We start from the raw sequence: 25,266 nt of genomic DNA, 5'->3' as shown, positions 1-25,266 counted from the left end.
TATTACAGAACATTACACTCACTCAATTTGTATACTTACAGAACTTTACAAAAATACTGCAGATTCTAAACAGAAGAGCTTTTATTATATGTAATAATCATAAATTTTGACAGGGAAGAAATTCAATTTTCATTCCACAATAAGTGGTATTACATAGCTTTAAGTATTAAATGATTCTTGACATTCATGCATATTTTAATTCAAACCAAGGAGCAAATGGAAAGTATTGAGTATCAGTAGTTATGGAAATGTTATCTTTACCTCTTCTATTAAAATGCAAAGATTTATTTTTAACTCTTCTATTAAGATACAAAGATTTTATTTTCCATGCTTAATCTGAATGCATTTATTTGTGTGTTTTTTTTTCTCCATGGTAGTGGAGTTTCTATGGAGTCATACAACTGAGAGCATGTGTGTTGGATATATGTCAGCCCAGGATGGCAAAGCCAAGGTAAGCCATAGAAATTGCTTTGTAACCTGCAAAATCTAGAACCATTAAAATGTTCTAAAAAGCTGACATGATTCAAGTACATTCCTTCTGTGCTTTCCTTTGGCACTACTTATGGAGTAAGACTGTAGAAGAACAGTGATGAACAGCACAAGATATCCAAGAAACACCTGAGGGAGGTTTGCAGGCCTGACCCTCTTTTGCTAAGGCCACACTTAACAGCTGTTTGTTTAAGCATGCATAGGATAGAGATACTTCTTTGATATCATGTTTCTTTCCTTTCAGACTTTACACATAGGATGTGTTATACCCTTAAGATTCCTTTCTCCTTAAAAACCTTTTAACTTCATATTTGAAATGTTTGTATTGAACTGTAAGCTTTTTTTTAAAAAGTTTTTATTAATATCTTTTGTCTTTGCCTCAGAGTTATTTGCCATTCATTCCCTCCATATTGCACACTCCCTTGTGACAAAAAAAGTAAAAATATTTAATATTGAGATTATACCTGACTACATATAGAATAGTCTGCATTAGTCACCTCCTACCACTCTCCTGTGATGAAAGATACCTCATTAGCTTTTCTTTTATTTTGAGGAGTTTTTCAATTACTTAGAATTCACCTTTTAGTGATTTTTTTATCTGCATTTTTTAACTTTCTGTGTATATTGTTCTCCTGGTTAGGATTATTTCACTCCTTATCACTTCATTTTAATTTTCCCATGTTTCTCTGTGTCCATAGACATTAGAGATATAACTGGTTGTGTTGTGTGATGTTCCTGTGAGTTGCAACACTTCAACTAAGATCTCTGGCGTGGATCAGTTGGATTTTTTCATTTTTGTTTTTAAATCCTTTCTTATTTTTGAAGGCATTCAAAGAGGCTCAGAAAGCAAATTCTGATCAAATAAGACTGTCATTAGTAAATATCTAAAGACATCATGAACTGGATGTTCATGATTAGAAAATGCTTATTTTGATTTATCTTGTTATGATTAGCTGGCAACGATTCCTGAGAGATCAGAGCTTATAGATGTCTAAGTTCTGTTCTCATTGTAGACTTATCTGAAAGAATCAGTACATTTATTTAAAAAAATATTGAGATTCCCACTCTTTTGTTCTGCCCTTACAAAACAGAGCATTTCTTCCCATTAGTAGTTAGTTGTTTGGATTTTTGGTTTTTTCTTTTGGTAAATGAACTAAAAACTACTTTGTTTCCTAATAAATGGAAATCTAAATTCTGTGGTGGTCAGTTATAAGATCTGAACTTAGAAATCAGGGATAAAGAAATTATAATTCACGTGATAATTTTCAAAGAGTGAATTCTTCTCATTAATAACAGGTACTATATAACAGGATAGCCATCCTTAGCTTCCTAATACTTTGAGTGTCACACACAAATGAACTATGGTCTTTAATATTTAAAAATCAAATATTGAGCTTTTACTCTGGTCAATGTGCTGGGCACAGTGGCAAATGCAAATTTGCCCTCAAGGAGTCTGTAATTTAATAGATCAATAGTTTGCTTTCATGGAGTTTCCTGAAAAAATAATATAATTCTTCAATTTTATTTTTTCTCCAACTTAAAACCCCTTGAAGTCTTTTTTTTTTCTTTTTGGAGGGGGAAGGCAAGGCATTTAGGATTAAGTGACTTGACCAAGGTCACACGGCTAGTAAGTGTTAAGTGTCTGAGATGGGTTTGAACTCAGGTCCTTCTAACTCCAGGACCAGTGCTCTATTTAGTGTGCCACCTAGGCGCCCCTTGAAGTCATTTTTAAAAAACTTTTTTTAAATTTAATGATCCAAGTAGAATATATCTAAGAGCTTTGAAGGAAATACTTAGATCTCAGTTGCAGAACACTGAAGCTTCTATCACTCCTTGTTATGAGTTGAGTGCAGACTCAAAATAACCTTTAGACAAGCCAAAATTTATGGCATCGAATGCAGCATTAAAACCAATTGTGTTGTGTACAGTAATATTTATAAAGTCCCTTGTGAGGAAGTGTTCTTGTTATTCCCAGCTGGTGGTGGCCCAGAGAAGACTCTTTAATATTTAACATGAAATCTGGCTAGTAAAGAGAGCTAACAGTGCAACATCATGCCCAAAGATGTTTTGCTCACAGTTGCATCGTTTGACATCTGGTGTATATTGTTTTCATATTGCTGGTTAAATTCTCCAGCTGGTAATCTTGATTGGGCTGACAGACACAGCTGCTCCTCTTGCTTCACTTTTAAATTATGTTTTTGACCTTCCTTGAAGAGAGTTAATCCCTCTCCCTTTCTTCCTCCTTTGAGCCCGTGGCTGCAAATGCTTTCCAGAGAAAAACCACAAATGCCTTGGCTGCTGGCTTCTATTGATCAAAAAATCATCTCTTCTGTCATAAAGGCTGGAATTTTATTGTATTGCAAGTAAGACAAAGTTATAGATGGGAAACTGGGCTCAAAATAGAGAGCAGGACATAGTGAGGCACAATAGTCTTTTTTAAAAGAGTAAATATTTGGCATGGCTCCTCTCTTTCCTGACTTCTATGAAAGCACAAATATTGAATTAGTGAGCACATATTTTGCATGATTTCCAGTTTTTCAAAACCTAGTTTTCAGACTATTATGGGGCTTCTAGTATCAAAATGAGTAAGGTAGTAGGATAAGAAAATTATTTTAACTCATCCTTTATCTTTTAAAAACTATCCTCTTTTCTGTCCATCACCAAACTTCAACACTAAATCCATTCAGAAGATATTTGTGGTTTAACCCAAGTAAAGGATTTGAAATAAAGGTTACCTTGGAATCAGAACAGTTAGAAAAGATAATAATCAGAAGCTTCATTTATTATTCTAAAGAGGAACCATTTTAATGATTAATATTTAATTTCCAAAATAACATGACATATAGAAACACAATTATGTTTCCATGAGCTTTTTTTCTGAATGAAACAAAGGTAACTGCAACAATATCTATGAGGCGTAAGGAACACAGCCCTGTCTGATAAATTAATCACAGAATTCTGGGTTTGGAAGGAACCTTAGAAGCTATTCATCCAGTCTCCTCCAAAAGATTGTCCCCCTGCCCCCCCATCCCTACTCTGTCACTTTTCTTTAATCTCTCCTTATCTACTACTGACTTCTTCCTGACTGCGACAAACATGCCCATGCTCTCTCCTCAAACAACTCTCACTTGATCCGTCCATGCCTGCTAACTATCATACCATACCTTTTCTGCTCTTTGTGGCTAAACTCCTCTTAAGGGTTATCTACAATAGATGCCTCTACTACTCTCACTTTGTAACCCCTTACAATGTCTTCCAGGCTCAGATTCCACTGAAACTGCTCTGCCCAGCTACCAATGTTCTCTTCATTGACAAATCCAGTGGCCTTTTCTTCAACCCTCATTCTTCCTGACTTCTCTGTAGCCTTTGACCTGTTGTTTATCTTCTTCTCTTTGATACTCTTTTTCTCTCTAGGTTTTCAAAACACCACTCTCCTGGTTCTCCTCCTACCTATTTGACCACTCCTTAGGTTCCTTTGCTAAATCTTTATCCAGGTCACACCACAGGGCTTTGTTCCGGGCCTTCTTCTCTTCCTCTTCCCACTTCTCTTGGGGATCACATCAGTTTCCGTGGATTTAGTTACCTTATCTATGCTGATGTTTCTCAAGTCTCTCCACTGACCTCCAATCTCAGATCTCAAACTGTCTTTCAGACATCTTAAACTAGATGCTCAGTAGATATCTTTAACTTAACATGTTCAAAATTGAATTCAACTTTGACCTTAAACCTTCTCCCCTGCCTCTCTTCCCTTTTGCTATAAAGGGCAACACCATGCTCCTGGTCCCTTGGGTTCACAGCCAGGATTTCATCACCACTCCTCACTGTCTCTCATCCTCTATTTCAATTTGTTGCCAAGGCCTATCTATTTCATCTTTCCAACATCCTTCAAATATGCCCACTTTTGTCCTTTGATACTGCTACCTGTACAGGCAGGGTAAAGCACCTCATCATTTCATGCCTGGACTATTGCACTAGCCTGCTGGTGGATCTGCCCAAGCCTCTTACCACTCTAATCCATCCTTCATTCAGTTGCCAAAATGATTTTCTTGAAGCACAGGTCTGACTATGTCATCCCCCTAATTCAGGAAACTCCAGTGGCTACCTGTGGCTTCTAAGATCATGTGCAAAATCTTCTCTTTCGCATTCAAATTCTTTCATAGCCTAGCCCCACCTTTTCCTTTACAATTTTCTTGCAACTTACATCCCATCATGTACTTTTTGATTCAGTGACCTCCTTGCTGTACTACAAACAAGACACTCCATCTCAGCTCCAGGCATTTTCTCTGACTGTTTCCCATGCCTGGAATGTTCTCATCCTCACCTACTGGTTTGCCTGGTTTCCTACTGGTTCAAACTAAAATCTAATCTTTTACAGGAAGCCTTTTCCAACCCCTTTTAATACTAGTGCCTTCCCTCTTTTAATTATTTCCAATTTATCATGTATATAACTTGTTTGTATATATTTGTATGCTTGTTTTCTCTCCATTTGACTGTGAGCTCCTTGAGGGCAAGGACTATCTTTTACCTCCTTTTTATATGCCCAGTGATTATCACAGTGCCTTGTACATAATAGATGCCTGATAAATATTTATTGATTGACTGAGAGGTACCATTTAATCTAACCCATGCTCAAAAAGGAATCATTCCCACTATAACATACCCAACAAATATCGTGCTAGCTTCTGCTTGTAGACTTCATGTGAAAAAACTGATACTCACTGCCTCCAAAGGTAGCCCATTCCACTTTGGGATACCTCTAATTATTAGGAAGTTTTTTCAAGATATCAAACCTAAATCTGACTCTTTTCAACTTACATCCATTGTTCCCACTTCTGTCCTCTAAGGCCAACCAGAGGTCTAATCCCTCTTCCACATAATAGCCCTTCAAATTCTTAATTAAACACAGCTATCATATTCCCTTAAATCTTTCCCTATGCTAGGGAAACATCTCCATTTCTTCAACCAGTCTTCATATGGCATTGACTCAAAGCCCTTCAACATCTTGCTCATCCTCCTTTGGATCCTCTAGCTTAAATTTGGTGCTTATAATTGAACACAGTGATATTCCAGATGTAGTCTGACCTTTACAGAGCACAGTGGGCCTATCATCTCTTTATTCTTGGAAGCTATTCCTCTAAACAGACAAAAAAAATGACAGTTTTTTTGGCTGCTATATCACATTTCTGACTCATATTTCATTTTTAGGCACTAGAACACACAGGTATTTTTCTGAAAACTTGCCATCTAACTTTGCCTCCCTCATCTTTTACCTGTGAAGTTGATTTTTTGAACCCAAGTATAAGACCTTACATTTAACCTTTTTGAATTTTATATTATTCAAATCAGTCTAGTGATCTAGCTCAGCAAGCTCTTTTGGGCTTCTGATCCACTCATAGAGCATGTTAGTGATCACTCCAGTTTTATGTCATCTGCAAATTCAAAAACATGCTATCACTTTGATTAAGATGGTAAACATCATAGAACCAGACACAGACTCCTGGAACACTACACTGTAGACCTCCTGCCATGTTGATATTGAACCATTTACAACTATTTTGAGTCTGACCAATCAGCCAGTTCTGAATTGAATAGTATTATTAAAGGCTTTGTGAAATGCTTTGCTAAAATCTAGGTAAATTGTATCTACAATACTCAATTGACATATCAGTTTAGTAGCTCCCTCAAAAAAGAAGTAAGATTAGTCTGTCATGGCTTGCTTTCATGAAACCATGCTGGCTTTTTGTAATCAATAGTTTCTTTTCTGGATGTCCATTAACCACATTTTTAATTCTGTTCTGGAACTTTCCCAGGAATTATAGTCAACTTATTGCCCTGAAGTTTGTAGACTATTCTCCTCTTTTTTTGAAAATTTACTCTTCTCCAGGCCTGTCTATTTTCTCCTATTTTCCACAGTGTTCTAAATACCATCTGTACCCAATGATGTAGTTCATCTGGGCCAACTGGCCTGAATTCAAGGATAATTTAGTGCTCTCTTACTGTCTCCTTATTTGTCTAGGGTATCTACTACCTGTTAACCATTTTTGTTTTGTCCTTTCCAGCCCAAAGATCATTCTTCTTGGCAGAAAAAATAGAAAAAAGTAAGAATCAAAGAGCTTCCCCTACCTTCTCTCTCTTGTTAGCATAGACATTGATAGATGCCACAAAAAACTCTTCAAAACTGATGACAGGCCTTTTTAAGTAGTGTAATTTTGAACCATTGTTACTTAGGAAATGTCAATCTAAGTATGGGAAAATTTGCTTATTTAGGATGGCAAAATATTATATTAGAACACCAAGCTAAAAATAAATAGACCAAATTCTTCTTCTGCTCACTTTGGAATTTTGGATGTCATATTAATTTCCCTGGGTTTCATCTTTGTAAGATGAGAGGGTTGTTGTAGATGAAATATAAATTTATAACATTCTTTGATTCTGGTTCTTACTGAGTCCTGTGTGGGTTAATTTAAATTGATTAAATGTTTGTGTTTTATACAGTACCCCTTTAAAGCTTTTTTGTAAACATTTTTATGGCAGAAAACATTTTCTTTTTAATATATGTAGACCAAGAGGCAAAAAATGAGTAAATTAATTATTCTGGTCTTGTGAAATGAGGGATTCAGTATGGGTTATAGATTGTGACCTTTGTTCTCCAAGTGTTCTTTCCTTATACAATACTTTTTTAATACTATGATGTTAACTTACTGTTATCTCAAGCAGTTATTAAAGGTTATTTTTTATTTAGAGGATCTCTCCTGTTGCTGAATAGAACTAGAAGTCACAAAATAAAAACGACTGGGTTCTACTACAAATTTATGTTGTCTGATTTCAGTTGGGTTCTTATTGCAGCAAGGAAGAATTTTTACTTATCCCCAATTGAGTCTCTATCCCACTCCCCTCTGCAACCATTTAAAAACTTACTCTTCGAATCCCCTACACTGTATTCTCTCCCTACCCCTACCTCCACTCTCCTGTCTTAGGTAAGGAACCTGCCTCATGCCTCTATGAGAAAATGGATTCCATTTCCTGGGAGCCTCTTTTTCTCCCTTTCTCTGCATTTCACAAACTTGACATCAGCCTCCACCTCACCCCCAATCCTCTCCTTTTCTCCAGTTTTGGGTGTTGAATTCAACTCCTTCATGTGTACCCATGATCCCAGCCTCTTCAGTCTTCTGCAGATTGCTCATCCTTCAATCTTCAGTTTCTCCCCATCTATTTGTTACTTTCTTGCTGCCTGCAAACATGCCCAAGTCTCTCACATCCTTTGAAAAAAAAATAAGAAACCTTCACCCTACCGTCTTCTCTAGTATCTCCTTATTTTCTTAGCCAAATTCCTAGAAAAGCAACTAGCACTCATTGCCTTTGCTTCCTCTCATTTCAATTTCTCCTTAGTCTTTTGCATTTTAGCTTCTGAACTCTCTCAAGATCAATGGCTCTCTCCAAAGGTGTCAAACCTAATGGTCTTTTCTTGGGCCTCATGCTTCTTGAGCAATCTGCTTCATTCAACACTGTTGATCAGCTTTTCCCTCTGGATATAGTTCTCTCAGGGCTTTTGTTTTGTTTTATTTGGTTTGATGACACTGCTCTCTCTTAGCTTTCCTCTCTTTTTTGTGACCATGCCTCAGCTTGCCTTGCTGGATCATCACTTTTTATGTCATACCTCTTCACTGAAGGGTAACCCAAGGTTCTCCTTGAGTCCCCTTCTCTTCTCTCAATATCTTCTCACTTGGTGACTTAAATGGCTCAGTTGACAGAGTTTTAGACTTAGAGTAAGGAAGTTCTCAGTTCACATCCTATCACTTACTACTTTTTTGACTATGAGTATGTCATTTAACCTGTTTCTTCAGCCTTAGCTTCCTCATCTGTAAAATGAGGATAATAATTATACCTCCCAAGGTCATTGTGAGGATCAAATGAGATAAAGTTTGTAAAACACTTTGCACCCCTTTTTAAAGCATGATATAAATGTTAAATACTGTTGTCTTTATTATTCATCTCCTGTGGTTTTAATTTTTACCTCTATGGAAAGCACTCCCAGATCTCTATTTGCAGTCCTGTCTCTTTCCTGATGCTTGGTCATGCTTGACCAGTTTCTTATTAGATATTCCAAACTGGGTGTCCTGTAGGCATTTCAAACCCAACATGTCCAAAACAAAGCTTATTGTCTTTCCTTTGAAATCTACTCTCTTCTTGAACTTCCTGGTTTCAGGTGAGGGAACTACCATCTTCTCAGATACATAAATTCTCAATCTTGGTGTCATCCTTGACTCTTTGCTAGTATTCACCCCATAAGTCCAATCAGTTGCCAGTTCTGGTTGTTTCTACCTTTAAAACATATCTTTCATCTATGCCTTTCTCTTGGCTCCTACAGTCACCTCATTCAGGTCATAGCACTTTTTCCCTGTGTTATCCTTTTGTTTTGTCTCCCTGCCTCAACTCTCACCTTATTCTATTTCATCCTCTATGTAACTGTCAGAATAATTTCCTAAAGCATAAGTATAACCCTATTACTCTCATGCTCATTAAATTTTAGTGAATTTTTTTTATCCCTAGGACTAAATATGAACTCTCTTCGGCATTTAAAACCCCTTCTAACCTGGCCCCAATCTGCCTTTTCAGTGTTGTTACATATTATTCCCCTTCATGTTCCTGTGGTCCAGCCATAGTGTCCTTCTTACTGTTGCTCATAGTCAGTCAATCAATGAGCATTTATTAAGTGCTTACTATGTTTCAGACACTTTGCTAATCTCTGGGAATTCAAATACAAGCAAAAATAAAGACTGTGCTTTCCCTCAAAGGTCTTATATTCTAGCAGGGAAGCCAACATGTAAAAGAAAACTAGAAAGGGGAGAAGAAGGGGAGAAGGTACTTGATACAGGGGCTTGAAGGAAAAATCCAAAGGAGTAGAGCCTGTTGCAAAATGAAAAAATAGCTGGCCTACTAATTGGAGGTTCATGAGGAACTGTGCAGTCAGAAGGAGGGATCATGCCTAGGAGCAGAGGGTCCTTCTGAGGTAGAAATTCCAGGGCTGAAGTGATATTCCAGGAAGAAGTTTCTAAGGCATGATGGAGAAAATCAACGGGATGCTGTTTGATGGGAAATGCACCCCTTTTCCCGTCCTTGTGCTTTTACATTAGAATGCACTCTTTCCTCATCTCTGCCTCTTAAAAGTCTCATCTCCTTCAAGTTTGGGGGATAATTCATTATTTGGTAAAAATTGTTGGGAAAGCTGGAAAGTAGTCCAACAGAAATTAGGTATATAGACCAATATCTTACACCATTTACCAAGATAAGGTTCAAATGGATATATGTCCTAGATATAAAAAAGAGAGATTACAAGAAAATCTGAAGAACTTGGAACATATTGTCTATCAGACTTATGGACAGATGAACAATTAATGAATAAACAAGAGACAAAGAGCAGAGTGAGATGTAAAATGGATAATTTTGATTACATTAAATTAAAAGGTTTTTTTTGTACAAATAAAACAAATGTAGCTAAGATCAGAAGGAAAGCATAAAATTGGTGAAAAGTTTTTATGGATAATTTCTCAGATAAAAGTCTCATATCTCAAATATATAAAGAACTGTGTAACATCTATAGGAATACAAGTCATTCCCCAATTGATAAATGGTCAAGGAATATGAACAGGCAATTTTCCGATGAAGAAATCAAAACAATTTATTATCATATGAAAAATGTTTTAAATCATAATTGATTAGAGAAAAGCAAATTAAAACAACTTTAAGATATAATTTTGCACCTATCAGATTGGCTAAAATGCTTGAGGGGAGAGTGATGAATGTTAAAGGAGCTATGAATTAGTCCAGCCATTTTGGAGAGTAACCCAGAATTAAGCCCAAAGAGTTAATAAACTGCCCATACCCTTTGAACCAGGAATACCACTACTAGTCTGTTTCCAAAGATGATTAAGGAAAAGAACCTATATGTTCTACAATATAGCAACTTTGTGGTGACAAAAACTGGAAATTGGGAAGATGCTCATCAATTAGGGAATGGCTGAGCAAGTTGTGGTATATGATTGTGATGAAGCACTACTGTGCTTTAAGAAATGATGAGCTCGATGATCTTAGAAAAACATGGATGGGGCGGCCAGGTGGCGCAGTGAGTAAGAGCGCCGGCCCCAGAGGCCCCAGAGTTGGGAGACCTGGGATCAGTTCCGGACTCAGATACTTAACACCCACACAAAATAACTGGCCGTGTAACCTTGAGCAAGTTACTTAACCCCGATTGCTTTTTTTTAAAAAAATAGAAAAAAGAAAAGAAAAACATGGATAGACTTGCATGAAATAATGAAGAGCAAAGTGAGCAGAACCAAGAGAACGTTGCATACAGTAAAAGTAATGTTGTTTTAAGAACAAGTTTGAAAGACTAAGTCATTTTGACTATTATAAATACCCAAATTTACTACAAAAGACCTATGAAGGAAGATACTGTCTGCATCCAGAGAAAGAACTGATAAATAGAAGTATGCATAGAATGAATTTTACACATGCACACAAATACACATTTGTGTATAGTGGCAGCCATTTCTAGGGTAGTGATGGGGGAGGAAAGAAAAAAATAAAAGAAAGTTGCACTATTGCTTTATATATCTAAGAAGAATAGCAAGTTGTACATAATAGATCTACAGTTTCATGTGTAATCATCTTTTTTTCTATTCTACCATATTATGGAAATGCTTGTTTTATTTTTTAAGTTCAGAATAAATTTTTTTTTTAAAACTAAGAATAAAAATGCTTAATTGCCTCCTTCCACATGAGGCCTTTAGTGATCCTGTGAGCTGCTGATCCTTCCTCCCAAAAGTATCCTTGTAAGTTCTATACTTAAGTATGTGTACATTGTCTTCTCCTTTAGACCACAAATTCCTAGATATCAGGGATTATTTCACTCCTATTCTTGTACCTCTATTGTTTAGCACACTACCTAACACACATCAGACACCCAATAAATGCTTGTTTATTGATTGTTTAATTAAAGTTGAAAGCTGCAAAAAACTTGGGTTATAGTCCCTCTTAGGACACTTGGCAGGCCTTGTGCCCTTGGAAAAACTACTTCATTTCTCTGCCTTTTGTATAGAACAGAAAGTAGTAGATACAGAGGTGGAAGGCTTGGATTCAAGACTTGGTACTACCATCTCTCACTCACTCTCTATGTAAACCATATAACTTCTCTTTCCTCATTTTTGAAATGAAAAGAATAACATTTACACCAGTTGTTTCCACAGGATTATTGTGGTAAAAGTACTTTGTAAATACAAGCTATGTTATTATCTATAAAATGGAAACAATAGTCTGGCTTGCTAACAGAAGAATAAACCAGAGCTCCCATCTGATTCTTACATCCTTTTTTTTTTTCTTTTTTGCTTTTAATAAATATTAGTATTATAGAAGCAAATATATCTGAATTTGACTTGTAGTGCAATATTATGTAACTTTAATATAGTATCTACCAATATTTGTTTCCCAGGAGGAAAAGAATCCAACATTCTTAAAGGATTAAAAACCACAGTTTAAAAGAAAGTCTCAGTAATTAGAGACAGCACAGATGAGATTTCTGAAGCCATACTATGACTTAACATGCCTAAAACACAGACATAAGGGAAAGATTAACAGTATAAAACATAGTATATGAAATAGGAAATTATCAAAAGAAATGGAAAGAAAATCTAGGAAGAATAGATGATTGGCATTGTGCCAAATTTAACTTATAAATGTGAACCAACTGGAAGAGGGAATAGAGGACATCTCAGGGAAAGATGGGGAGAAACACATTTGTAGCTCTAGGGCCAGACTTAAACTACCATTCATTCTGATATGATAGTTCAGAGACTTCAAAATATCTTATGGCTCAGTAGGGCACCACCTCATTATTGCCACAAGATGTGTTTTGATGAAGTCTGGGTTTTGCTTACAAATTTGCTTTAAAGATAACTTCACTGAATGATTTTATTTAAAACAAAATGTCTTCCCAAAAAAGTAAACCATCAGTCATTACTAAACTGGGTAGGGTTGGTTTTTTTGTCCTGGTTGGGGGGAGGAGGGGCGGTAAAAGGAGGCTATTGTTGCTTTAGGAACTGGTAGGCAATTGTCTTGGAAACTTCAGGGTTCCACTAAGCATGAAAGAGCAAAGCACCTAATTGGTCTGTTTGTTGTGAATCATATAAAATAGACTCCAGTTTTATGGTAGTGCCTGAATGATAGCACATAGAGATTTACAGGGACAATAACCTAGATTTAAAAGCAACTGCCTAAGCCAAGAATATCCTCTGAACAAATTATAACTGTCTTTAGTAACCTACTTACAATATTACCCCCTGCAAATAAAAATTACTTCCTAGCAACAACTTTCATTTTACAAGGTAGTAGGTTATGTGCTACTGATACGTAATATATGTAGAATGCATCTCAAATTGTTTATCATTTTGTAGACTAGCTATAGGAGTTGAGTAATAAATGATCCATTTGTTCCTTTTAAAAAAAATTCTATCACTCTTTCCAAATGCAGCAAGTTAACTTTCTGTTCCATCCATTTAAATCTGGAACGAGGGAATAAATATTTCTTTGGATCAGGATTTTAGAGATCTAGTAGAATATTCCAAGAGATAAATCTGTAAAACACACACATACACACACACACTTTAATGATTCAGTTATCTTTAGTAAAAAGTTATTTTTTTTGGAGTGGTAGGTAAGTTTTTTTTATGTTCAATTAGACTTATATTTTAAGCTTTTTCCAAATGGTTTATTGATCATTACACTAAAGGAAGAAACTAAACCAGTTCAAAGAAAGCATCAACCATTTTGGGCAAGTACATTAACTTTTTAAAGACTAACAAAAATATGCTAGTATGAATGGTTCATTTAATAATCTTTAATATTAAAGTCATATAATGTATTGTGGAAGATGGTGTAAGGTATTGGTCTAAGCCTAATTTCTGCCAGACTTCTTTCCAGTTTTCCTAGCAGTTATTATTAAGTAAGGAAGTTTTTTTTCCCTAGGTGATTTGTTTTCCACTTTATCACCTACCAGGTTATTAGATTTTATTGTTTCTGATTTTTCCCTATCTAATCGGTTCCATTGATCTCTCTTTTTTAATGCCAGATAGTGTTGATGATTGCTGCTTTATAATATAGTTTGAGGTCTGGAAGTGCTATTTCCCTTTTTGTTCCTACTTCTTTTCATCATTTCCCTAGATATTTTAGATCTTTTATTTTTCCAAGTGAATTTTGTTATTATTTTATCAAGTTCTATAAAGTATCCTCTTGGTAATTTGATTGCTATGGCATTAAAAGTGTAAATTGATTTTCATGATATTGTCATTTTCATTATATTGGCACAGCCTAGGTGTGAATATTGAATATTCTTCTAACTATTTAAGTTCTTCATTTCTTTAAGGGACACTTTGTGATTTAATCTGTACTAGATTTTATGTGCTTTAGGATCATGATCTCCAGATATTTTATGCATTTTATAGTTATTTGGAATGGAATTTCTGTTTCTATGATTGCTTCTTGAGTTTTGTTAAAATGTAGAAATTCTGTTGATTTTTGAGTATTTATTTTGTAGCCTGCAACTTTGCTGAAACTGTTAATTATCTCAATTAATGTCTTTGCTGATTCCCTAGGGTTTTCCAGGAAAACCATCTTATTAACAAAAAGAAATAGTTTTATTTCCACTTTACTTATCTTTATGCCTTTAATTTCTTTTTCTTGTCTTATATAATGCTGTTGCTAGCATTTCCAGAACAATGGCAAATAATAATGGGGAGAGTGAGCATCCTTGCTTAATTGCATATTGATTTTAAAAGGTTCTTGTGTATCTCTGTTGTATATAATGCTTGCTTTTGATTTTAGATAGATTTCTTTTGTAATATTAAAATAAAGTCCCTCTATGCCAATACCTTGTATGATTTTTAGCATAAAGGTTTGTACTTTGGCAAAGGTTTTTTTATGTATCTACTGAGCTGATCATGTGGTTTTGGATTTTTTTTTATTTGATTTATTGTGTTGATTGTTTTCATGATTTTGAGCCATCATTGCATCCCTGATATAAACCTCATTTGATAATAATGAAAGATTTTTTGAATAAATTGTCACAGTCTGTTTTATAGGATAGTATTTAAAATTTTGAATCAGTGTTCATTTATGATATTGACTCATAGTTTTCTTTCTATATTTTGTCTGTTTCTGGTTTAAGCATTAAGATTACATTTATCTCATAAAAAGATTCTGGGAGGGTGCTTTCTTTCTCAATTTTTGAGAGTAATTTGTGATGTAAATTTGTGAGAGTAATATGAATACTAACTGTTCTTTAAGCATTCGACAGAATTCTTCTGTGAATCCATAGGAAAGCAGAATTTTTTTTGTTTGGTAATTTCTTTACATCTATATCTATTTCCTTTTCTGAAATTAGGTAATTTAAGATCTCTATCTGGTCTTCTGATAGTTTGGATATTTTATATTTTTGAATGTATTCATCTATACTTTTTGTGTTTGGTTTTGTTAGCATATAACTTTGTATAGTATGTTCTGATTTTTTTCATTTCTTCTTGACTTGTGATTTTCCCTAGTTCATTTGGTATTATTTGCTATTATTTTTTTCTTTTTAGTCAGATTAGATAAGAGTGTATCAATTACATGTCTTTTCAAAGAATCAGCTTTTAGTTTTATCATTTCTATTGGATTTTTTGTTTCCAATTTATCTATTTTCTTCTAATATTTAGTATATCTTTTTTGCTTATTTTAGATTTATGTGTTGGCTTTCTAGTTTCTTAAAATGCATATTCAATTCATTAATCCTCTCTTTTTCTACTTTGTTAATGTATATTTGTAAGGATATGATTTTTACCCTGAGGACTGCCTTGGCTGCATCCCAGAAATTTTCATATGTTGTTTCATCACTTTCATTTTCTTTTAAATATTTATTGTTTCAATGATTTGTTCCTTGACACACTCTATATTTAGGATTTCGTTTTTAAGCCTTCATTTGGTTCTTTCTGTGTCTTTTTTTTTGTGGTCCTTGGACCAGTTGCTACTTTTTTTTTTTTTTTGCTTTGCTTTTTGGAGGACAATTGGGGTTAAGTGACTTGCCCAATGTCACACTGCTAGTTTTTGTGTTGTGTCTGAGGCCGGATTTGAACTCAGGTTCTCCTGACTCCAGTGCTGGTGCTCTATTCACTGTGCCACATAGCCTTCCATAGTTGCTACTTTTATGGTCTGTATTTTTACATTTGTTTGTCATATTTCTGTTCCCTGGTACATGATCAATTTTTATAAAAGTTTCATGTGCTGATGAGAAATGTGTATATTCTCTTAACATCCCATTTAGAAGATATACCTTTTAACTCTACTTTCTCTTGGAATTTAATTCCATATTTTCCCTTTTGTTTATCTTTTGGTTAGATATATCCAAAATTGATGGAGGAATATTGGAGTCTCCTCTCATTATTGTGTTACTGTCTATGTCTTCTTATAGCTCAGATAATATTTCCTTTATGAATTTGGATGCATTTGTATGTATAAGTTTATTACTAATATTGATTTGTTGTCTGATTCATTTTAGTATAATATAGTTTTCTAGCTTACCCCATTTTATTTTTTTACTGCTTGTTTTTGCTTTCTTCAGACAGCATAATCACAACTCCTGCTTCTTTGGATTCACTTCATGCTTAGTAAAAATTCTTTTCCATCCCTTCAGTTTTATTTTGTGAGTATCTATATTTTTTAAAGGTTTCTTGTAAGTAGCAGGTTGTGGAGTTTTGTTTTTTTCCCCATTTTATTGGATTGTTTAATCCAATCTCATTTAAAGTTATGAGTTGGATCTATATTTTCCTCCATCTGTCTCTAATATTGTTTTTTTTTCAAATTGTGATTTCCCCCCTTTTCTACTGTAAACATAATTTTACTTTAATCTTTTTTTAAGGTGGCCCTGTTCCCATTGGCTTTCTTCCCCTCATCTCGATCCCATCCTTTCCCATTTATTACCCTTTTCCCTTTGGGGTTTTGCTTATTAGTTCTTCTGTCTCTCCTGCTTTTATCTGATTACATAACTCATTTTCTTTTTTCTTTCTTAAGTAGCTTCTTCCTTCCTCAGTTCCCCTTCAAGTAGTCCTCTTCATTAGTTTTTGAAATTTCATTTTTTGTATCCCTTTCCAAAAAAGAATTTCTCTCATCAAGACCCTTGTTCTCTCATTCATGACCCCTGTACTTACCTAGTCTTTCTCTTTTTTCTCTATTTCCTATGCAATCAAGCTTCGAAGGCATGGCATCTCCCATCTAGGTGGTTTCTGCCATTGCCCTATAGACCTTGCTCCATGGATTCCTGTTTTCCATTGTGTCTCACTCCCAAAACAACGCCAATTATTTCAGATGTCAGAGAGGAGCCTATTCCATAGTTGGGCCCCTCTCCCACCACATCCTTGATTACACAGCCCACCACTCATCTATATACCCCACTTTGGTTACCTTTTTCCCCCATTTGCCTCAAAATCGTCTACCTTGGTCCATTCTCTCTCACACCCCTGTTCCCAGTTGCTCACAGGAGTTTCTACTTCTTTCCTTGAGGTTGGATTTCAGGTACCAAATCTCCCAGACCACATTCAGTCTATGATCTCCATCTCCCTTCACAGACCATCTCTCTTCATACATAGGAGCATTCATCAATGGAACACCCTCCTATCACCAAAGCAAGAATTCCTTCCTTTCTATCTTTTCAATGCTTTCTCCCACCTAACATTCCTCTCCATCCCCTTCACCCTTTCACCACTTTTCATGTACCCTCCCATGTTGTCATGTGATCTCAATGAAAACAAAACAAAATAAAAACCATTAAGCTATAGGGGGTGTGTTGCCAGGTTTTATCCATAAAGCATCATGCCTGCCTCTTCCTTTTGTTAGCTTGACCAGACTTCTGCCTTTTACCCCTGTCTGTATATATTTAGAAAGACATTTCTTATTAGTCTATCTGCTGTCACTCTGTTGCTGTTGCTTTCCTTGACTCTTGCATTTTTTCCACTCCTTTATTTCTGTTGTTTGAGAGGCAAATAATTTTTTTTTTTCTTCATGTATGGTTAAGCTTTATTTAAACTTTGGAGCAGCTAGGTGGCACAGTGAGCAGATAGATTGCAAATTTTGGGAGTCAGGAAGGCTCTTCTTCCTGAGTTCAAATCTGACCTCAGACACTAGCAGTGTGACCCTGGTCAAGTCACCTAACCCTGTTGCCTCAGTTTCTTCTTTTTAAGATGAGCTAGAAAAGGAAATGGCAAACTATTCCAGTATATTTGCCAGGAAAGAGTCACAAAGAGTCAGAAATGATTGAAAAACAAAAAAGCTCAGATTTTTGTAGGATAGATCACTCTGGACACCATTGTTTTTTTTGCAATACATTATTTCATTCTGTCCTGTGGTTTGTTGGGTTTTTTTTTTGGTTGGTTTTTTGTTTTTGTTTTGTTTTGGTGCACAAAGTATAGTCTTGCCTTGTTTGAATTTCCTTTCCTTTGCATTTGAAAGTCTTTCTCTTGATCACTTGCAGAACTTGTTTCTTAATTGAATTGTTAAATTTAATGCCAATGTACCTTGAGTTTGTGGCCCTAAGGGTTTTTTTTTTTTTTTTGGAGGTGATCTGTGAATTATTTTGGTTGGTATTTCATTTGCTTTGTTTGGAAAGTTTTGGTCAGCTCCCTTCTGTTGTGGTATTAAGGTATTTTTTGTTATATCATATTCTTCTTCTGAGGCTTTTAATGTTATTGTTTTTCCTTCTCTTCTAAATTGTCTTTCACTTCTGTGTATTTACATTCCCAATTTATTGTTTTCTTTTTTGTTTCTTTGGTGAAGTTTGCCATCACAGATTCCAGTTTTTCTGTTCTATCCATTATTTTTGCTGTTCTGTCTTCATAATTCTCATTTCTCTTTTGAACTACTCAGTTATGCATCCATAGTGCCATAGTCTCCTCATATTCCACAGAGTCCACTGTCTCGCCAAGATCCCTGCCCTCCTGGCTTTTGGTTGGTCAGCACTGGTCCCAGCTGTATGGTATGCCCTTTCCTTCAGTCTTAGTGGAGTACTGCCCAGAAAACACACACACACACACACACACACACACACACACAAGTGTGCACACACGCACATGTGAAACTCTGTCCTGTATCCTTTCCCATTCCTTCTGTTCCTTAGTTTTCTGGCCTGGCATGAACAGTTCGTAGAGCTTCTGTGTTAGTCCCATAGGATTGTCCACCCTGGCATTGGCAGTTCAGAGCTTAGCCATGATGGTGCCAGAATTTTATCCATGTTGAAATCAGCAGGTCATAGAGCTACTACACTGGTATCATGGCTTTGTCCACTTCTGCACCAACAGTTCAGAGCTTTGTGGTATTGGTACTGTGGGGTTGTAGATGCCAGTCTTCTGTCATGACCCAAGCAAACTTTCACCCCCTGAATCCAAGGTCTTCATGGCAATAGAAGAAGGGAGGAGGGACTGGGGTTTGATGGTGGGTTTTGTTGTAAGAGCCTTTTTAAATCCTCTTTTGGATTCTGGGTGTCCTAGACCATGTAGACATCTGAAGTTGCTTTATTTTTAGTGTTTATTCTCTGTTTTGGAGAGTTTTGAGAGGTTGTGAGAATCAGAGAAAATGTATAGTCCTTTTTTGTGTCACATGATCTAGAAGTACCAAAGAGCTCATTTAAAAAATAAAATTTTATATCTTTGTAAACTTAAAAATTTTTTTGTCTGAGAATGTTTTAACCAGGTTAGTCACCATCACCTCCACAACATCTCTGATATGCATTTCCTTCTCTTACTCCACATAGTTGCCACCTTTTTTCAAGCCTCATTTTTTTCCATTACTGCCTGCCTTCCTTGTGAGGTTAACTGGTTTCCCATTTACATATCTTCTCTCTTCCTAGTTGTTTGCTTGACTCCCCCATTAGAATGTGAACTCCTTAAGGTCAGGGACTGTGCTTGGGCTTGTTTTGTATCTTCAGTACCTAGCACATAGTCAGCACTTGAAAAAAACTTTATGATGATGATCAGTTCCTGATAACCCTTGCATATCCTCTGTACATGCCCATGATCTTTTGGATATTGCATTGGTCACTACATGTGTGAGCCTAATTGTATCCTACCTTATATATGTGAACTCAGTGTTATAAAGTTAACTTATTATATTTTCTGCATCTAAAATTTTGGCATATTGGGCAGACCTGAACCAGTGTGCAACATACTCACAGGAAATATAATTATACCACATCATGAGAAAAGTGTACCTCACAATGACATATTTTGGTCCAAGTGCAAAGTGATTGTGTAGTAGGATTTCTTTTGCTTCTCCTGTTTGCCAAGGTGTGAAGATAGAAAAGGTGATCACATATCATCTCCCTGCTCTATAGATATTAAAGTAGTTGTCTCAGAAGAATTAAAGCCAACATAAACTACTGTATACCATATACTGCTGATGAAGTGTTTTCAATGCAGTGTGGTTTGTGGCAGTGAACTGTGAAATGGCTTTTTCACTCTGATTCACTAGCAACCATCTAACTTTATGCAAGTTATGAACTTCTCTGATGTGGAAAGTATTTGTTATCTATATAGTAAAGAGGAATTCTTTGCAGGTTTTGGTACTGCCTAAAAAGCATGTGGTGTCTCTAAAGAGGAATAACCTAATATAAACACCAAGTATTAGAATTATTTATAGGAACTAGCTGAAAAAAAATTTTTATGTTGGTTGAACTTTGTTTTGTCTTTTAGATTGGATGTTGAGGAAAGTTAGAGTTGCTTTATGTATAGCCATATGGTTGCTGAATTTTTAAGGTCTGGAACACTAGCATCTGGAAATTCAGATTATTTGTCTTTATTACTATACTTCCACAACAGTCATTAGATATTCCAAATACTATTGAATTTTTATTCAATACCATTAAATTCAGGTGCCAGTATTAAAAAATTATCTTTGGTATATCCTTTCTACCTACTTCATCCTAAATAAAGATTAAAGTTTCTTTATAGTGGTTATAACCTCTACTTTTGATGTGCTATAAACATAACAACTTTATAGATTAGAGAAAAACAACCTTTTAATAGTAACTAATTGAGACATTTGGATATGGTTGAACTATTTTTTCTATTTACATTCCTTTCAAATAGTTCTGTGTGTGATAAGTAGTAGGTATTGACAATTTACTTTTATGCTTTTGAGCTGTCATCACTGTACTACACATGTTTGTACTATCCTGTCAGTTGCAGTGTTGAAAAGGCAGAAAACTCTAATTTAGAATGAGGGTTTTGCTAAAACTTTGCCATAGGAGATGCTTATCTTAGTCCAAACTACTTGAAAACAGATTTTTCTTCACTTGGAATAGAATATTAATCTTTTCCTACATTTGGTTGTACCTATTTCCAATGAAAAACTATAAAACTTACTAACTTCGCCATTGATGGTTATTGTGGTATTAAAGTAAAATTTTGAATAATTGAAACCAAACTGAATAGAACCCTCACTTAACCAGAATATTTCTACAATCCTCTTTAAGGAGGAGGAATCTTTTCTTAAAGAAACAAATTTGCATCTGGGATTTCATAATAAACAAGACCAAAATTTTTTAAGAGAATGCCTGGGGCTCAGTAAATATTGTCTATGTATCTAGCCACAGTACTTAACAGAAATAGTCCAGGGAATGACAGTAAGTCAATCAAGGAAAGCTTAAAGGAGGGAGAACATTGAACAATGAATTTAGGGTCAGAAGGCCTAATTTTGAGCCTGGCTTTGTCATTTAATAGTAACAAGACTTTGTGAATGATAGTAATTCATCACATTTACATATCACTTTCTAGTTTTAAGTGCTTTGCCCACAATAAAACTGTGGGCTAGGTACTACCCCATGTCTCCATTTTACAGAGAGGAAACTGAGGTATAGAGATAGACAATTACTTATACCGGCTCCCTCATAAGTGGTAGATTCAGTTGTAAATCCATTGCTTTTTCCCTTGGGTAACATTTAATCTTTCAGAGCTTTCCTAATCAATCCCTAATCATAACTTGTTTATAAAAGCACTTTAAAGTTTGGAACCCAAGTATTTTCGTCTCTTTTACAAGTGAGTACACTAAGACATTTGCTGAGGGGAGATTACTCAGGTTACTCAGTACTCTTCAAATTATTCCACTTAACCTTTGTACGCAGACACCTCTCAAGTAGACCTCATAATACTTATAGTATGCAACTTTGAGGATTTTCATAAGAAAAGTGACTTATTATCCATAAAGTGTCATATAACAGTTGTACCATTCACGGTAGAAGTACAACCCAATGTAATTGAGAAAAATGTTCAGTATTTCACTTGGCAGCAAGAAGGTTTTTTTCTATTTAACTCCCAATAAGCCAGAAAACGAAGATAACTGAAATAGACCCTTCCAAGCATTTGAGACAATCAGCACTTTATTCTTATAACTGATATTGCCTATGCTGGAAAATTCTAAAGTCTTTAGTACTTTAAATAGATTTTCTCTCTCGACTTATGTTTGAGTTTTAATAAAATACCATGAGTGGTTGCAATCACAATACCCACTTCTCATTTCTTGTGTTAACAGTATGCTTTATTTTTCAGTTTTACAAATATTTATTAGCATTTTTTCAAAGCAATGCTATATGCTAGGGATACAAAGATAGAAATTATTCCGTGCTAAAACAGTTTACATTCTAATTTTCTCTAAAACATTTAATAAATGTAGGGGTGGGGGAGGAGAGAGGGATTTAGTGGCCAAGGAAAAAATGATCTTTTTTTTTTTTTAAAGGACTCTAATTGTAGGCTAATCTGATTGTTCTTGCATTGTTCAGTTTCAACAATAACAACAAAAAATAATCGAACACCTATTACATGAAGACATTGGATTTGTTGTTGAGGCCAAAAACAAAAAGTCTCCACCTTCAGGGAATTTATATTCTACTGGAGGTGGGGGGAGGGAAATGTGGTTTGAGAGAGAGAACCCTAACATAACAATGATGAGATAAGAGAATAAATAGGATATTGCTGACACCTAGGTTTAGCCTTGAAGGATAACTAGGATTCTGAAGAGATGAAAAGGAATTCATTCTAGGCATAAAGAATGTTCTGTGGGAATTCACCAAGACAAAAAAAAAGGGAAGTCAAAGTTAGGGGCGTGGGAATTCCAGTGTTATGAAAGTGAGTAGTTTGAGATAAGGCTAGAAAGGTAAGGTAGAAGCTAAATTGTGGAGGGCCTTAAAGTACTAGTCCAAGGAATTTGTGATTAGAGCAGTGACTTGATCAGACCTGTGCTTTAGCAAGATTACACCATAAACTAGCATAATCTAGGGCTGTTGGTTTGTTTTTGTTTTAATCATTGAGATTTCATGTTGTGTGTGTTACATGAACATTTTTGAAAATTGTTTTAAATGTCTTAACCCAGAAATGCCTAGATAGATTACTGCCACTCTTCTTTAAATGTCAGCGGTCTAAAGGAAAAACAAATGTTAGCCTAAGATGGCTTGACTATTATATATTATATATATATATATATATATATATATGTTTTATATATATATATATATGCATATACACACACACTCACACTGTAATGTCCCTGTGGGTTTCTAAATTTTGAACTTGAGGTATATCTTCACCAATAAATATATCACCTTATTTCCAAGTATGGTAAAATTCAGGATCATCTGAAATGTTTATTTTTAGTTAATTTCACATGATGTAACCAATTTCTATAGTTCTGTTTAAAAAAATAAACAGCCTGACTCTTTCATCCCCAGTTCTTGATATGTGTGATGCATTCCTGCTACTTGAAATTGATTTATCAATGACTTTGAAGCAGTGAAAGTTGTGTTGGAAAGTACTATGGAGATTGTATATGGATGTAGACCCACTTAGGTCTGTAGCCTCTGGAAATGACCACCTACCTTCATTCCCTTGTACCTTTGGTACATGCAAAGACTCCCTGTGGTCTTCTTGAGCTGGCAGAATTCTGGCAATTACCTCTCTGCAGAGGTTCTAACAGCCTGCCTTTCTAGACTGAATAGCATACCTCTGTATTACTCTCCAGGCCCTTTAGGCATTGTGACATGATCATTATAACTTTAAGTTTGCAAATTCAGCTTTTATAAGAGATTTATATTTCTCTCAAAAAAAAAAAAACTGAACCCTTACATAGTAACTAGTTTGCAATGGTGCCTTAGCCATCTGGGCCAAACTTAAGAAGTAATTACTCTGCCTGACTCAGATATGTTTCTTTCCTCTAGACCTCCCTACAGATTTATTATTGTGAATTTTTCATACCTTATTTTAAAAATAGACTCTTTGCTAAAAGAGTTTAAGTAATAATTTCTTTTAAAAACTATTATTTTAGGTATTCATTTCTTTTAAAACTTTCTCTGAGTGCAATTTGGTACTTTTCTCACTAATCCTTAACTTTCTTTTATCTACTTGCTCTTGGAATCAAAAACTTTTTCCAAAACTTTGTCCATATTTATGTACTTGTTAAGCATCAAACTGACTTCAGGTTATTTATCTTTTTGCCTTGCCCAAAGTAGGTCTATTTGATTCGACAAGTATTTATTAGGTGCTTCTTATTACACATAAGAATACATATATACTGTGCTGTATGCCAAAAATGCTTGTGCCAGTGGCTATATAAATTCCTATGGCCAATAAGAGGGATAACTTTTTCCTTTGCGTTGCAGTTTCTTCCTTCCTTCCTTTCTTTCTTGAAATAAAAAATAAATTTTATTGATACTTTTTGGATTTACATCACAGCCATTTCAGGATATCCACACTCTGTACCCAGATAGGTTTATAATAAAGAAAAACAAACCAGCATAGTAATAGCATCTAACAATATATGTGACATTCTCTGTCTGGAGTCTTCTACCTCTCTCCCAGAAAGATCATAGTATTATAGATTTAAAGTTGAAAGAGACTTCGGAAGAATTCATGTCTAATGCTCTTATTTTAATAATGAAGAAACTGAATCACAGACATTAAATGATCTTGCCCATAGTCACACAGGTGGTTAGTTAACTCCCATTTTTCCTGCATGTATCTTGTCTGCACATATCTATATTTGGGCATGTTGTCACCCCCATTAGACTGTGGGCTCCTTGAGGGGAGGGGCTGTTTTTTACTTTTCTTTTATCCGTGGCACTTAGTGTAGTACCTGGCACATAGTAGGTATTTAATAAATAAATACTTGTTGCCTTGACCTAGTGATAGAATTGTGATTCAAACCAAGGTGCTATGAATCCAATTTCAGTGCTTTTTTTTTTTTTTTTTTTTTTTGCCAGGTGCTTCCTCAGCTCTTTTCCAGGGCCAAGATTGTTCATTAACATTGATCAGCACTCTGCTTCATCTTAGTCATATAGATTGTTCTTTTTCTGCCTTCTTAACTTGGCATCAGTTCATGTGAATCTTTCCTTCTCTGAATTTCTTATATTTATATGTAATAATATTCCATCATATTAATATGTCACAATCTGTTTACCCATTTGCCAACTAATAAGCACTCAATTTATTTTCTTTCTTTCTTTCTTTGACTTCCTCAGTGTGCATGCCCTGCCATACAGTGGGGCTCTGGAACAGTGGCTATGAACAGTTTGGTGACTTTTCTCACATAATTGCAAATTGTTTCCTAGAATGGTTGAACCAATTTAGAGCTCTACCAACAGTGTATTAGTTGCACAGTGTTTCTGCTTCCTTTCTTCACACATTGTAAAAGAGAAAGAGAACTATGTAATGGCCTAAT

General features: G+C 35.2%; 1 protein-coding gene across 4 annotated transcripts in view; it reads left to right on the top strand.

Annotated features, from left to right (window-relative positions):
• TASP1 (taspase 1) overlaps window positions 1–25,266 on the top strand; it is a 326,885-nt gene that overhangs the window by 289,109 nt on the left and 12,510 nt on the right. For 3 of the 4 annotated variants that reach the window (XM_069075433.1, XM_069075435.1, XM_069075436.1), the window contains one exon: window positions 378–451. The exons of the other annotated variant lie outside the window; for it this stretch is intronic. In XM_069075433.1, the coding sequence (XP_068931534.1) occupies window positions 378–451 (74 nt within the window). The remainder of the gene's footprint in view (window positions 1–377; window positions 452–25,266) is intronic. 4 annotated transcript variants of the gene reach the window in all.

This window comes from Petaurus breviceps, unplaced genomic scaffold (genome assembly GCF_028583685.1).
Source record: "Petaurus breviceps papuanus isolate PSGF00001 unplaced genomic scaffold, PetGlider_PUasm1.0 90919, whole genome shotgun sequence".
NCBI classification, from domain to species: domain Eukaryota; kingdom Metazoa; phylum Chordata; class Mammalia; order Diprotodontia; family Petauridae; genus Petaurus; species Petaurus breviceps.
This window is presented reverse-complemented; position numbering and strand designations above follow the sequence as displayed.